General features: G+C 42.6%; 1 protein-coding gene across 7 annotated transcripts in view; it reads left to right on the plus strand.

Moving 5' to 3' along the window:
* Positions 1 to 200: 200 nt before the first annotated feature.
* myo7ba (myosin VIIBa) overlaps positions 201 to 14,557 on the plus strand; it is a 152,293-nt gene continuing 137,936 nt past the window's right edge. For 4 of the 7 annotated variants that reach the window (XR_014379045.1, XM_045687978.2, XM_045687977.2 and 1 more), the window contains exons 1-13: positions 201 to 502; positions 977 to 1,018; positions 1,284 to 1,385; positions 2,350 to 2,502; positions 4,417 to 4,601; positions 5,535 to 5,656; positions 5,866 to 6,008; positions 8,329 to 8,442; positions 9,913 to 10,066; positions 10,816 to 10,892; positions 11,203 to 11,322; positions 12,318 to 12,460; positions 14,110 to 14,320. Coding sequence is in view for 6 of the 7 variants with exons in the window: in XM_045687978.2 (XP_045543934.2) it covers positions 1,001 to 1,018; positions 1,284 to 1,385; positions 2,350 to 2,502; positions 4,417 to 4,601; positions 5,535 to 5,656; positions 5,866 to 6,008; positions 8,329 to 8,442; positions 9,913 to 10,066; positions 10,816 to 10,892; positions 11,203 to 11,322; positions 12,318 to 12,460; positions 14,110 to 14,320 (1,542 nt within the window). In the remaining variant the exon portion in view is untranslated. Of the gene's footprint in view, positions 503 to 976; positions 1,019 to 1,283; positions 1,386 to 2,349; positions 2,503 to 4,416; positions 4,602 to 5,534; positions 5,657 to 5,865; positions 6,009 to 8,328; positions 8,443 to 9,140; positions 9,151 to 9,912; positions 10,067 to 10,815; positions 10,893 to 11,202; positions 11,323 to 12,317; positions 12,461 to 14,109; positions 14,321 to 14,557 lie in introns of those variants that run through there. The other 3 variants (XM_045687975.2, XM_045687976.2, XM_082957105.1) reach the window with 2 other exon arrangements.

The raw sequence follows: 14,557 nt of genomic DNA on the forward strand, positions 1-14,557 counted from the left end.
CTCTTTTACATGCCTTTCCTGTTACTAACAGAGGTTTGACAACACCACCTATCCTAATGCTGAAATAGAAACAGTGATGCTACAAGAGAAAGGTTTGAGACGTGGTGGTTGATCTAAGGTATCCCTTCCCTTTAGACCTTAGGGTGGGCCAACATGGGATGGGCCTTCCTTGGGGTGGGCCTGCTCGGGATGGACCTTCCCTCAGTGTACCTGTGCTGGGTGTTACCTGCACTGGACTTACCTGTCATGCGTTGACTGTAACTGCCCTGATGATTTCCCGTGCTGGTTGTCTGAGATCAAAGTCTTCAGGCCATAAAGGGGTGCTGGCTGTGCTGTGTTGGCATAGCTCGCTGTCCTCAGGTTTCCTGGTTCACAGTACTGTCTCTTTTATTTCTCTTGGTGGACTGGACAGGACAGACAATTGAACGGTGGCTGAGGACTGAACTGGCTACAGGACCAGGGAGAGCTTCTACAGACCTCTACAGCAATATAACCTCTACAGGTAAGACATGGGCTGATATAGGGGGTGGTTTGAACCATAATTGTCTTAAGTTATTTTGATTCTTCTAATGGTGGTGTGCTGACAGCCATAATATTACCAGTGATAAGATGTACCTGGTAAAATAAAGGTAAAATAAAATGTAATATGATCACATTTTTAACATATCCACATGCGTTGTTATGGGGTTTGATTCTTAATGGGATTTAAATGGGATTCAGATTCTATTGAATCATTTGATTCATATGAGACGACAGTAAAACCTAAACTTAAATTCAATTTATTGGAGCAGGAATCACAAGGACTTAATCATCTGGTGTCACAATGTGTCAGTATTGTTTTACTGTAAAAGGGAGTGGTCCTGGCTGACATGGCAGCCATTTTATAGAACTGATATATTGTCTGTATCCAAAATGTCACACTTTTCCATACAATATGGAATCATACACACCTGTGTTTTTTTCTCTAAATCTATAGATTGGAGACAAGACATTTTTAATCATGGTGGTTTTGAGGAAGGTAAGATGCGTATTACTGTACTCTTCTCATACAAAATGTTGAAGATTTGCTTGTATGATTTGTAACAGGTCCTATCCTCAACATTGTCTTTGACAAAAAAAATATGTCACAGACTGAATTTTAACATTATTGGGGAAAATAGTTAAAAGATTTGAAGCAATGTCTTTCATAGCATGTCTATGTAGGTGACTTTTCATTAGTTATATCTCAGTATGTACTCCAGTATTCTCAGTATTGACTGTGTCCATTGCCTCCTCCCTCCCAGGGTGAATGGGTGTGGGTAGACTCTGGTCAAGGGGTGCCCATCGGAGCTGAGGTCAAGCTGACCGACACTGGAAAGCTGCAGCTCTTCGATGATGAAGGGAAGGTACTGTACCTAGCTACCTGTCCAATACCTACCTGTACCTCCTAACTGTCTACTGGAAGGTACTGTACCTAGTTACCTGTCCAATACCTACCTGTACCTCCTAACTGTCTACTGGAAGGTACTGTACCTAGTTACCTGTCCAATACCTACCTGTACCTCCTAACTGTCTACTGGAAGGTACTGTACCTAGTTACCTGTCCAATACCTACCTGTACCTCCTAACTGTCTACTGGAAGGTACTGTACCTAGTTACCTGTCCAATACCTACCTGTACCTCCTAACTGTCTACTGGAAGGTACTGTACCTAGTTACCTGTCCAATACCTACCTGTACCTCCTAACTGTCTACTGGAAGGTACTGTACCTAGTTACCTGTCCAATACCTACCTGTACCTCCTAACTGTCTACTGGAAGGTACTGTACCTAGTTACCTGTCCAATACCTACCTGTACCTCCTAACTGTCTACTGGAAGGTACTGTACCTAGTTACCTGTCCAATACCTACCTGTACCTCCTAACTGTCTACTGGAAGGTACTGTACCTAGTTACCTGTCCAATACCTACCTGTACCTCCTAACTGTCTACTGGAAGGTACTGTACCTAGTTACCTGTCCAATACCTACCTGTACCTCCTAACTGTCTACTGGAAGGTACTGTACCTAGTTACCTGTCCAATACCTACCTGTACCTCCTAACTGTCTACTGGAAGGTACTGTACCTGTTCTGTACACCTGAATATTTTTGTGAAATATTGTTTTGTGTCCTGTCCTCATTTTTGGGGGGTTTCTGTTTACAATTTTGTCTTGAACCACAAAATAACTTCTCATGAGGACATTTTGTTTGGGGGGGGGGTTATTTGAAGTGAAGTTTTTTTGTCTGTGAAATCTTTGGCCTCAGAATGAAGTATTACTCCTGATATTGTGATATATTGAGATATATTGTGATAGTGTTATTGATCGTTGCAGGAGCATGAGATCAACAAGAAGAAAGAGGATGGATTCCGGCCCATGCACCCTACGTCTGTTAATGGAGTGGACGACATGATCAGACTGGGAGATCTCAACGAGGCCGGGCTCCTCAGGAACCTCCTGGTCCGACACAAGGACGGTATCATCTATGTTAGTATATTACATACATATATTGTAGTGTACTATATCAACTATTTAGTCCCTATTCATATCATTGTATCTGTAATCCACCTTGCTAACTTCTTAAAACAATCATTGCCCCTCCCCCCAGCTGGAAATGGGATGTGCAAAATGGTACAAATTATGCCTTTGTTGATAACAACCGATAAGGAAGTTGCGGAGATGTGTGAAAGGTAAAACCAGGTAGAGTCAGGTAGTCAGGTTAAACCAGGTAGAGTCAGGTAGAGTCAGGTTAAACCAGGTAGAGTCAGGTAGAGTCAGGTTAAACCAGGTAGAGTCAGGTTGAACCAGCTAGAGTCAGGTAGAGTCAAGGAGAACCAGGTAGAGTCAGGTAGAGTCAGGTTGAACCAGGTAGAGTCAGGTTGAACCAGGTAGAGTCAGGTTGAACCAGGTAGAGTCAGGTTGAACCAGGTAGAGTCAGGTTGAACCAGGTAGAGTCAGGTTGAACCAGGTCGGGTCAGGTAGAACCAGGTCGGGTCAGGTCGAGCCAGGTCGAGCCAGGTCGAACCAGGTCGAACCAGGTCGAACCAAGTAGAGTCAGGTAGAGTCAGGTAGAACCATATCTATATGTTTATTGACAGACCACTGATCATAAGTCTTTGCATAATGTTTGATCACTTAACTGTCATCTTCTTGGTTAAAAAGAACCCCATTCACGATAAATGATATATAACTAGCTTGTTCATGATGACTGGTGGTTTAGGCTCAGCACAGTATTCCTCTCTGGCTGAAGTGAATGCTCTGTCTGTGACAGATAGATAGACTTTGCCCTGTAGTGTAGGATAATCACACTGGTGTTTGTCTCCATAGAGACCAATGTTCCTCTTATGTGTTGAATGAGAACGTCCCAGTGTTGCCCTGCCAAGCTGCCAACACCCTAAACCACTGTCTGTCTGCTTGCCTTCATGAATCAGGACTTGTTTGAAATATAGAAAACAGGGGACGATGTTTGGTTTGATATTTAATTTTTTATATGACGTTGCAAACATGAAATGTGATGTGGCTTCTGAACACCAAGCCCATTGCAGTGACTTTCTAACCTTATAGATAGTAGGTTTTGGTATCATAACTGGGTAAAAAGGCCCAATGCAAATGTTTTTATTTCAATTATCAAATCATTTCTTACTTTACCGTAATAGATTTCTATTGAAATGGGCAAAGAAAAACTATTTCTCAAACAAGACTTTTGCTAGGACTGTCTGGGAATGGTCTGAGTGGGAAGGGGAAAACTGAAATCTAGCTGTTATTGACAGAGAGGTTTGGAACTGTCTATATTATTGGTATAAATCAATTTACTGCCTGGTGATGTCACCACGGAAAGCCGAAACTCCCGCCCTCATGCAGACCTGCTGATTAGAAGGTCCAGTGTAGATTATTTTCAACCAGCAACTGTCAGGAAGTAACACTGATAACAAAAAAATGTAAAAGCTGTTGTACAATATTAGATAAAACACGGATAAAAAAAAAAACTGAATTCTGACTGCACTAGGCCTTTAAATGTCAAACCATTTGGTTGTCTGGTTGTCATGGTATCTGGAAAGTAAATCAGAAACACTTCCTTTACTGAGTAGCCACACCCCTCTGTGCGCTGTGTCCTGGCTGGAGGTTGTATTGCCCTCTTTCTCAGGCAAGCGACACTAAGGGTTATACTGTAGCGTTACTGAATGTTGTTTAATGGAGTGGTGTTGTTGGACACACACACTTTTCATCAGTAGTGCGGATAACGTCTCTCTCATTCACACACACACACACACACACACACACACACACACACACACACACACACACACACACACACACACACACACACACATCACCCATCTCAGTACCACTGTGTGTGTGTGTGTGACAGCCACAACGTTCCCCTCTCTGTGCTGTGTCTAGACCTACACAGGCTCCATTCTGGTGGCAGTGAACCCGTACCAGCTGCTGCCTCTCTATACTACAGAGCAGGTGCATCTGTACACGGACCGCCGGCTGGGAGAGCTGCCGCCACACGTGTTCGCCATCGCAGACAGCTGCTTCTTCAACATGAGACGCAACAAGAAGGACCAGTGCTGTGTCATCAGGTCGGAGAGGGGGGAGAGGGGGGAGAGGGGAGGGAGGGAGGGAGGGGGGGAGAGCGAGGGAGGAGGGAGGGGGGAGGGAGAGGGGGAGGGAGCGAGGGGGTGAGAGGGGGGAGAGGGAGGGAGGGAGGGAGGGAGGGGGGAGAAGGGTGAGAGGAGAGGGAGAGGGGCCAGGAGGTTGTATACATACTGGGCCCAGACATCAGTTCAACGTCTAGATTTTGGTGGAGTTGTCAACTAACTTGATTTCAACGTGAAATCAATAACAAAAAAAATTAACATGTCATTGGGTTTAGGTCAAAAGTTGGGTATAAAAAAAAGGAAAAGTGGCCTTAAAACAACCAGTGGCGATTTTAGCATGTAAATCTTGGTGGGGGAAAACAACAACAGAAAATGTTGCATGCCAGCAAGGCCACTGCACAACACAACACTAAACAACACATGAATTCCACTATAACGGTGACAGACGGTGCCTACAAACTGTTAGGGCCGACATAAAGCCGTCCCAACAGAACTGCCTTACTGAAGAAAACAAAAAAAGAGGCTGTGTTTGTATGCGGCTTTATTAACTCAATAATAAGTATATATTTGTTTACATTGTTTGTTTGCAAACTGATATGTGACACGTATTAATGCCAAAATAACATGCATTACAGGCAACCCCTCCCAAAAATATTTATAATCTGCCCCACCTGCCCTGAATCATGGGTCCCCACTGAGGACTTTTTTTCAAATGGAATCAGTTTTCAACGTTGATTCAACGTCATCACATTGATTTTCTTTTGGTGGAAATGACGTTTAAACAACTTTTTGATTCAATGAGTTTTTGCCCCTGTGGGGAGTAACTAGGTTTGAAAAACAGGACCATGGTAAAAATCAACTAGAAAAGTACATTTAGATTGTATAGCCTTAAACAATGTTCCCTGTGTGTTTCAGTGGTGAGTCTGGAGCAGGGAAGACCGAGAGCACTAAGTTGATGCTGCAGTTCCTGGCTGCTGTCAGTGGACAACACTCCTGGATAGAACAACAGATACTAGAGGCTAACCCTATACTGGAGGGTAAAGGCTGTGGGGCTGGCATAAAGAGCATTGATTGATTTTGATTGATTCATGCGTTCATCAGGCATCTTCTTGCACCAGAATAATGAATTCATGTGATTTCAATCTGCTCTCCCTGGGACCTTTGGTCCCTTCGTAATGAAACGTTGCTTTTTTCTCTACTCTTCACTACCTTTACAAACATATTGTAATTTCTGCTATTCTTTCAGCCTTTGGTAATGCCAAAACCATCCGCAATGACAACTCCAGTCGCTTTGGGAAGTACATAGACATTAACTTCACTAAGGGCGGGGCCATCGAAGGGGCTAAGATAGAACAGTACCTCTTGGAGAAGTCCCGCGTCTGCAGACAGGTAGGAGACATGGATTTACACCCATACGTTTCTGTGGGAATGTCAATAAAAATGTGTTACAATTAAAGGGGTGAATTCAAAACTTCCACTTACTGTTTTTCCTCATTGGCGTACAAGCATTGGATCTGTGTTGAAAACATATCTATAACACAACAGCAATGATCATTTCATTTACAACATTTCTGATCATTTGCTTGCCTTAGTGCCTGACTTGCTTATTTTTGGTGGTCTATTGCAAAACTTTAAATACAAAAAATGTCATAAGTGAATCCACAATTACAAAAGAGAAATGTGTGCAATTGTGTTCACTGTTTACGGCGATCAGCAAATACTACTTGCACAGCATTCTACATCTGTCACGTCCTGACCAGTAAAAGGGGTTGTTTGTTATTGTAGTTTGGTCAGGGCATGGCAGGGGGTGTTTGTTTAGAGTGTTTCGGGGTTTGTTGGGCTATGTTAGTTTATTTCTATGTTTATCTAGTATGTCTAGGTCTATGTTTAGTTTATTGGGTTGACCTTCAATTGGAGGCAGCTGTTCCTCGTTGCCTCTAATTGAAGGTCCTATTTAGTAGGGGTGTTTTTCATGGGTTTTTGTGGGTAGTTGTTCCGTGTGTAGCTGTGTGCCTCACAGGACTGGTTTCTCGTCGTTGTTTTTGTTTAAGTATTTGTTTTGGTTTTCTTCATTAATAAAGATGATGAGCATACACATTCCCGCTGTGCCTTGGTCCCATCTTTACGACGTTAATGACAACATCACCCCATTGGTGTCATACCAATATTTGGAAATATCTTGTTCTGATCGTTTATAATATTGCAGACATGCAGAGATGTAGAGAATGAAGTTGTGTGACTCCTCAGTCGTCATGATCTTTCATTATAGAGCTTTGCTTTGGTGTGGATTGATGGCCTATACATTCATATCAGTTGTGATTCTCCATTCTATTCCCCTTTCCTTATTTCTGTTGGGAATTGTGTTTCTGTGCACCAATGGAAAGTCTTCAAAACAATGAGAAAACCAGCCTTTGTTATTGAATACATGGAATTGGATTGTGATGATACCGATGGTTTTAATATAGTTTTGATGAATGTATTTATGTTTTGCTGAGGCAAATACATTTAAAAAAAAATGCATTTACTGTTTTGCAAAAGGCCACAGAACTCTGTGTCTTGTGGACTCTGTTTCTAAAATCGACAGAATTGTCACACAAAAAAATGCTTGTAAACGATTGAGAAAAACTGTAAGTAGAATTTTCACTCTCCCATTGACATCAATGTATGACTAAGTGAACATTCCACCGAAGTGGAAGTTCACCACCATGTTTTACAGATCGTTACGGGTGGCTAGAAAGTATTGTTTCTATGTGCAGGTCTATAGTGAGGTGTTGTGATTGTGTTTGTATGTGCAGGTCTATAGTGAGGTGTTGTGATTGTGTTTGTATGTGCAGGTCTATAGTGAGGTGTTGTGATTGTGTTTGTATGTGCAGGTCTATAGTGAGGTGTTGTGATTGTGTTTGTATGTGCAGGTCTATAGTGAGGTGTTGTGATTGTGTTTGTATGTGCAGGTCCATAGTGAGGTGTTGTGTTTGTATGTGCAGGTCTATAGTGAGGTGTTGTGTTTGTATGTGCAGGTCCATAGTGAGGTGTTGTGATTGTGTTTGTATGTGCAGGTCCATAGTGAGGTGTTGTGATTGTGTTTGTATGTGCAGGTCTATAGTGAGGTGTTGTGATTGTGTTTGTATGTGCAGGTCCATAGTGAGGTGTTGTGATTGTGTTTGTATGTGCATTTCCATAGTGAGGTAGTGTGTTGTGATTGTGTTTCTATGTGCAGGTCTATAGTGAGGTTGTGTGTTGTGATTGTGTTTGTATGTGCAGGTCTATAGTGAGGTGTTGTGTTTGTATTTGCAGGTCCATAGTGAGGTGTTGTGTTTGTATGTGCAGGTCTATAGTGAGGTTGTGTTTGTATGTGCAGGTCCATAGTGAGGTTGTGTTTGTATGTGCAGGTCCATAGTGAGGTAGTGTGTTGTTTTTGTATGTGCAGGTCTATAGTGAGGTTGTGTTTGTATGTGCAGGTCTATAGTGAGGTAGTGTGTTGTGTTTGTATGTGCAGGTCCATAGTGAGGTAGTGTGTTGTGATTGTGTTTGTATGTGCAGGTCTATAGTGAGGTAGTGTGTTGTGATTGTTTTTGTATGTGCAGGTCTATAGTGAGGTAGTGTGTTGTGATTGTGTTTGTATGTGCAGGTCTATAGTGAGGTAGTGTGTTGTGATTGTGTTTGTATGTGCAGGTCTATAGTGAGGTGTTGTGATTGTTTGTATTTGCAGGCCCCTGAGGAGAGGAACTACCACATCTTCTACTGTATGTTGATGGGGATGCCAGCTGAACAGAAGAAGATCCTGTCTCTAGGCAACGCCTCTGAGTACAACTACCTCACCATGGTAACAACCACACACATATCTATAGAGTACAACTACCTCACCATGGTAACAACCACACACATATCTATACAGTACAACTACCTCACCATGGTAACAACCACACACATATCTATACAGTACAACTACCTCACCATGGTAACAACCACACACACAGCTATACAGTACAACTACCTCACCATGGTAACAACCACTTATCTATACAGTACAACTACCTCACCATGGTAACAACCACACACATATCTATATAGTACAACTACCTCACCATGGTAACAACCACACACATATCTATATAGTACAACTACCTCACCATGGTAACAACCACACACATAGCTATACAGTACAACTACCTCACCATGGTAACAACCACACACACAGCTATACAGTACAACTACCTCACCATGGTAACAACCACATATCTATACAGTACAACTACCTCACCATGGTAACAACCACACACATATCTATATAGTACAACTACCTCTCCATGGTAACAACCACACACATATCTATATAGTACAACTACCTCACCATGGTAACAACCACACACATATCTATATAGTACAACTACCTCACCATGGTAACAACCACACACATATCTATATAGTACAACTACCTCACCATGGTAACAACCACACACATCTATATAGTACAACTACCTCACCATGGTAACAACCACACACATCTATATAGTTCAACTACCTCACCATGGTAACAACACAGACCTATTCACCGAGTGTACAAAACATTAAGAACACCTGCTCTTTCCATGACATAGACTGACCAGGTGAATCCAGGTGAAAGCTATGATCACTTATTGATGTCACTTGTTAAATCCACTTCAATCAGTGTAGATGAAGGGGAGGAGACAGGTTAAAGAAGGTTTGATTTTAATGCTTTGAGACAATTGAGACATGGATTGTGTCTGTCTGCCATTCAGAGGGTGAATGGGCATGACAAAAGATTTAAGTGCCTATGAACAGGGTATGGTAGTAGGTGCCAGGTGCACCGGTTTGTGTCAAGAACTGCAACGCTGCTGGGTTTTTCACGCTCAACAGTTTCCCGTGTGTATCAAGAATGGTCCACCCCCCCCAAAGGACATCCAGCCAACTTGAAGTAACTATGGGAAGCATTAGAGTCAACATGGGCAGCACAATATTAGGAAGGTGTTCTTAATGTTTGGTATACTCAGTGTATATGCTAATAGTTTGTATTTACATGTATTGTGTTTATGGACATCATTGGTACTACTACCAACACATGGCAAAGAAAACCTGGAATGGAATAAACTTCAATCCCTTATTCCTAGTTAAATAAAGATGAAATCCAAATAAAATGAAAACATGGCCACCAGTGCTGCTGTATGAGTAGTGAAGGGATAATTGTTCATTGATGTAAATGGAGACCAGGTCCGAGATGCATCAGTAGTATCACCTTGTTCTGAGCCTGGTTGTTGTTGTTCTGCGTTGTCAGGGTAAATGCACCAGTTGCGATGGGCGTGACGACATTAAGGAGTACGCCCACTTCCGCTCGGCCATGAAGATCCTGATGTTCTCTGAGAATGACTCCTGGGAGATCAACAAACTGCTGGCCGCCATTCTGCACCTGGGAAACGTCCACTTTGAAGGTCAGGATCAGGAAGGAGAGGTTTATATCTTTGAAGGTCAGGATCAGGGAGAGTTTTATGACTTTGCTCTATTCACCCTTCCCTGATTCCTTGCATCTTATGGTCTAGGATTGGGACTTTACCCTAACCCCTCTGTACTGGTCTAGGATTGGGACTTTACCCTAACCCCTCTGTACTGGTCTAGGATTGGGACTTTACCCTAACCCCTCTCTCGTGGTCTAGGATTGGGACTTTACCCTAACCCCTCTCTCCTGGTCTAGGATTGGGACTTTACCTTAACCCCTCTCTCGTGGTCTAGGATTGGGACTTTACCCTAACCCCTCTCTCGTGGTCTAGGATTGGGACTTTACCCTAACCCCTCTCTCCTGGTATAGGATTGGGACTTTACCCTAGTCCCTCTCTCCTGGTCTAGGATTGGGACTTTACCCTAACCCCTCTCTCCTGGTCTAGGATTGGGACTTTACCCTAACCCCTCTCTCCTGGTCTAGGATTGGGACTTTACCCTAACCCCTCTCTCCTGGTCTAGGATTGGGACTTTACCCTAACCCATCATCTCTTCTTGGACCTACTACTATAATAAGGTTTAGAAGGAGGTGATAAAAACAGGATGTGAGGAATCACGGAAAGACAAGTTGAGATAGAGCCATGTTTTGGGGTTGTTGGAGAGGAAGACATTTTTCGCATGTCAAATCCATTGGGCCGTTGAAGTTTCCTACTGTAACTGACTTCCTTATCTTTGATCCTTCCAGCCACCATTTTGAATAATCTGGAGAGCTGTGACGTCATGACGTCACATCATTTCAACATGGCAATCAAACTTCTGGAGGTAAGCCTGTCGCTAGCCTCAATCCCGGCCTGTCGCTAGCCTCAATCCCGGCCTGTCGCTAGCCTCAATCCCGGCCTGTCGCTAGCCTCAATCCCGGCCTGTCGCTAGCCTCAATCCCAGCCTGTCGCTAGCCTCAATCCCAGCCTGTCGCTAGCCTCAATCCCAGATGTTCTAGGTGTCTCCATACCCCGGAAACTGCTTTCGGTTCTCAAGAATACGATAGGGTACACAAGAACATGGTGTGAGATCTGTTAGCTCCAGTCTAACCTGTCACTGACCTCTGTAATGTCCCTCTCTGTGTGTGGTCCAGGTGGACCCCAAGGCCCTGGAGAAGAGTCTGACCCAGCGTTCCTTCATGACTTCCAGGGAGAGTGTGACCAAACCTCTCACCTCAGCCCAGGCCATGGACGGCAAAGACGCATTTGTCAAGGTGAGGCTGGTACCACTTCTTGTCTTGCCAAATTGAGTGACAGTGACAAGACAACACAAACAGATCTGGGACCAGGCTAGGTATTGACCACAGGAGTTGACAAGACAGCACAAACAGATCTGGGACCAGGCTAGGAGACTGCATGGGCTCCTACTAAGACCATAATATATCTGAAGTTTAAATCAGGTGCTCTTCTTTGCAAACCTTTTCAGTCATGAGGTAAAAATATAAACGTTATCATCTTTGATGCTTGGCTATAATATAATTATGTCTCTAAGATAATGTATTATAGTGTATGATAATGTATTATAGTGTATGATAATGTATTATAGCGCAATATAATGTATGATAATGTATTATAGTGCATTATAGTAATCATAAATCACATTTTATTTGTCACGTGCGCCAAATACAACAGGTGTAGAACTTATAGTGAAATGCTGAATACAACAGGTGTAGAACTTACAATGAAATGCTTACTTACAAGCCCTTAACCGACAATGCAGTTTAAGAAAATCTCTAAAAAAGTAAGAGATAAGAATAACTAATAATTAAAGAGCAGCAGTAAATAACAATAGCAGGGCTATATACAGGTTATTACGGTATAGAGTCAATGTGGAGGCTATATACAGGGGGTACCAGTACAGAGTCAATGTGGAGGCTATATACAGGGGGTACGGGTACAGAGTCAATGTGGAGGCTATATACAGGGGGTACCGGTACAGAGTCAATGTGGAGGCTATATACAGGGGGTACGGGTACAGAGTCAATGTGGAGGCTATATACAGGGGGTACCGGTACAGAGTCAATGTGAGGGGGCACCGGTGTCGAGGTAATTGAGGTAATATGTGCATGTAGGTAGAGTTATTAAAGTGGCAATGGCACAGATGATTACAGAGATTAGCAGCAGTGTAGAAGAGGGTGGGGGGGTGGGGTGCAATGCAAATAGTACAGTATGATAATGTTTGCTTGTATTCTGCTCTGTCCTCCACCAGGCCATCTATGGTAGGCTGTTTGTCTGGGTGGTGGAGAAAATCAACAAGGCTGTGTTCAAGCCTCCTCCTGACGACACTAAATACGTCAGACAATCTATCGGTCTGCTGGACATCTTCGGCTTCGAGAACTTCAACAAGAACAGGTCTGTACCATCACAAAATAATTCATTCATCCCACGGGTGAATTAGGGTTGCAAAATTCCATTTAACTTTTCAAAAAAAATCCCAGGTTTTCTTGAAAAATTTGACTCAATGTATTTTACAATAGATATATTTTATTTGTTTTTAAGCCTGTCCTTCAGCTACCATCAACCCCTCCCATCTATCTCTGAATCACATCCAGTTTGATTTCTAGCTGCCATATATTTTTTACTGTGTTGTTTCACTAAAGTTCTGAACCTAAATACATTTTACGGACACAGTATATTTTTACTTGAGTTATCTTGTTGTTTTTAATCACACCCTTCAACTCAACTCCTCCCATCTATCTCTGAACAACCTTCAGCTCAACCCCTCCCATCTATCTCTGAACACCTTTCAGCTCAACCTCTCCCATCTATCTCTGAACACCCTTCAGCTCAACCCCTCCCATCTATCTCTGAACACCTTTCAGCTCAACTCCTCCCCTCTATCTCTGAACACCTTTCATCTCAACTCCTCCCATCTATCTCTGAACACCTTTCAGCTCAACCCCTCCCATCCATCTCTGAACATCTTTCAGCTCAACTCCTCCCGTCTATCTCTGAACAACCTTCAGCTCAACTCCTCCCGTCTATCTCTGAACAACCTTCAGCTCAACTCCTCCCGTCTGTCTGAACAACTTTCAGCTCAACAACTCCCGTCTGTCTGAACACCTTTCAGCTCAACCCCTCCCGTCTCTCTCTGAACACCTTTCAGCTCAACTCCTCCCGTCTATCTCTATCCATGTTTTATTTCTATTTGCCATATATTTTTCAGCTGTGATGTTTCACAAAAGTTCTGAACCTTTCTATTCTCATAGTTTCTACAGATTGTAAATTAAAGATAATTTTTTTTGTTGCTAAAATTAGTATTATATTATTGATTGATTGACTATGACTTTTCAAATCACCCAGTAGTGCTATCTGCAGAGTTAGTTCCAGGTAAATGTTACTTTCTTCAGCCATTCCTGGACTTGTGACCAAAAACAAGCTACACATGGACAGTACCAAAACAAATGATCTAATGATTCTGTCTCTTCACAGCAAAATCTGCAGACCTGGGATGGTCGTATCCACCATATATATATATATATATATATATATATATATATATATATATATATATATATATATATATATATATATCATTCTATTGGTTGCAAGAATTGTATATAATAATTTAAATTGAAAAATTCTACGTTTTGAATCCTGCAAATCGGTTCATAAACCATGTACCATGGAATCGCTACATTGAAAATCTGTTCCCAACTATTTAGTAATTTATGCAGCACAGCTGTCACTTTATGACTTTAATCTATCTCCCTAAAGTCAGACCAGCCTTCATGTCTTTAATCTAACTCCCTTAAATCAGACCAGCCTTCATGTCTTTAATCGATCTCCCTAATGTCAGACCAGCCTTCATGTCTTTAATCGATCTCCCTAAAGTCAGACCAGCCTTCATGTCTTTAATCGATCTCCCTAAAGTCAGACCAGCCTTCATGTCTTTAATCTAACTCCCTAAAGTCAGTCAGCCTTTGACTTTATTCATCGTCCTAAAGTGTGTTGACCAATCTTTTGATTATTGTGAGGGTCGTTTGCTCGTTTCGTTGCAGTTTCGAGCAGCTGTGTATCAACTTTGCCAACGAGCAGCTGCAGCAGTTCTTTGTGAAACATGTCTTCAAGCTGGAGCAGGATGAGTACACCCGCGAGAACATCGTCTGGAAGCACATCCAATACAACGACAACCAGAGAACACTGGACGTGCTGGCCAGCAAGTCTCTTAACATCCTGGCACTTATCGACGAGGAGAGCAACTTCCCCAAGGTACCCAGCGTCCGCCCTGTGTTACGCCCCTCAAAAAGGGGAGAAATAATCACGAGAGTGATACGGTATTGTTTCCTCAATGAGAACTTTAGTGCAATGAGGAAAAGACCGCGATTTCCCCGGGAACTTGGGTGGAGACCAGAGCAATCGATCTCAGGCTCATAGTTTAAGAGCATTTAGTAGATCACAGATTAACACTTTTACCATTCAATTAGGCATCACAAAATAAAGTAATCA

This window comes from Salmo salar, chromosome 10 (assembly GCF_965601325.2).
Source record: "Salmo salar chromosome 10, fSalSal1, whole genome shotgun sequence".
NCBI classification, from domain to species: Eukaryota; Metazoa; Chordata; class Actinopteri; order Salmoniformes; family Salmonidae; genus Salmo; species Salmo salar.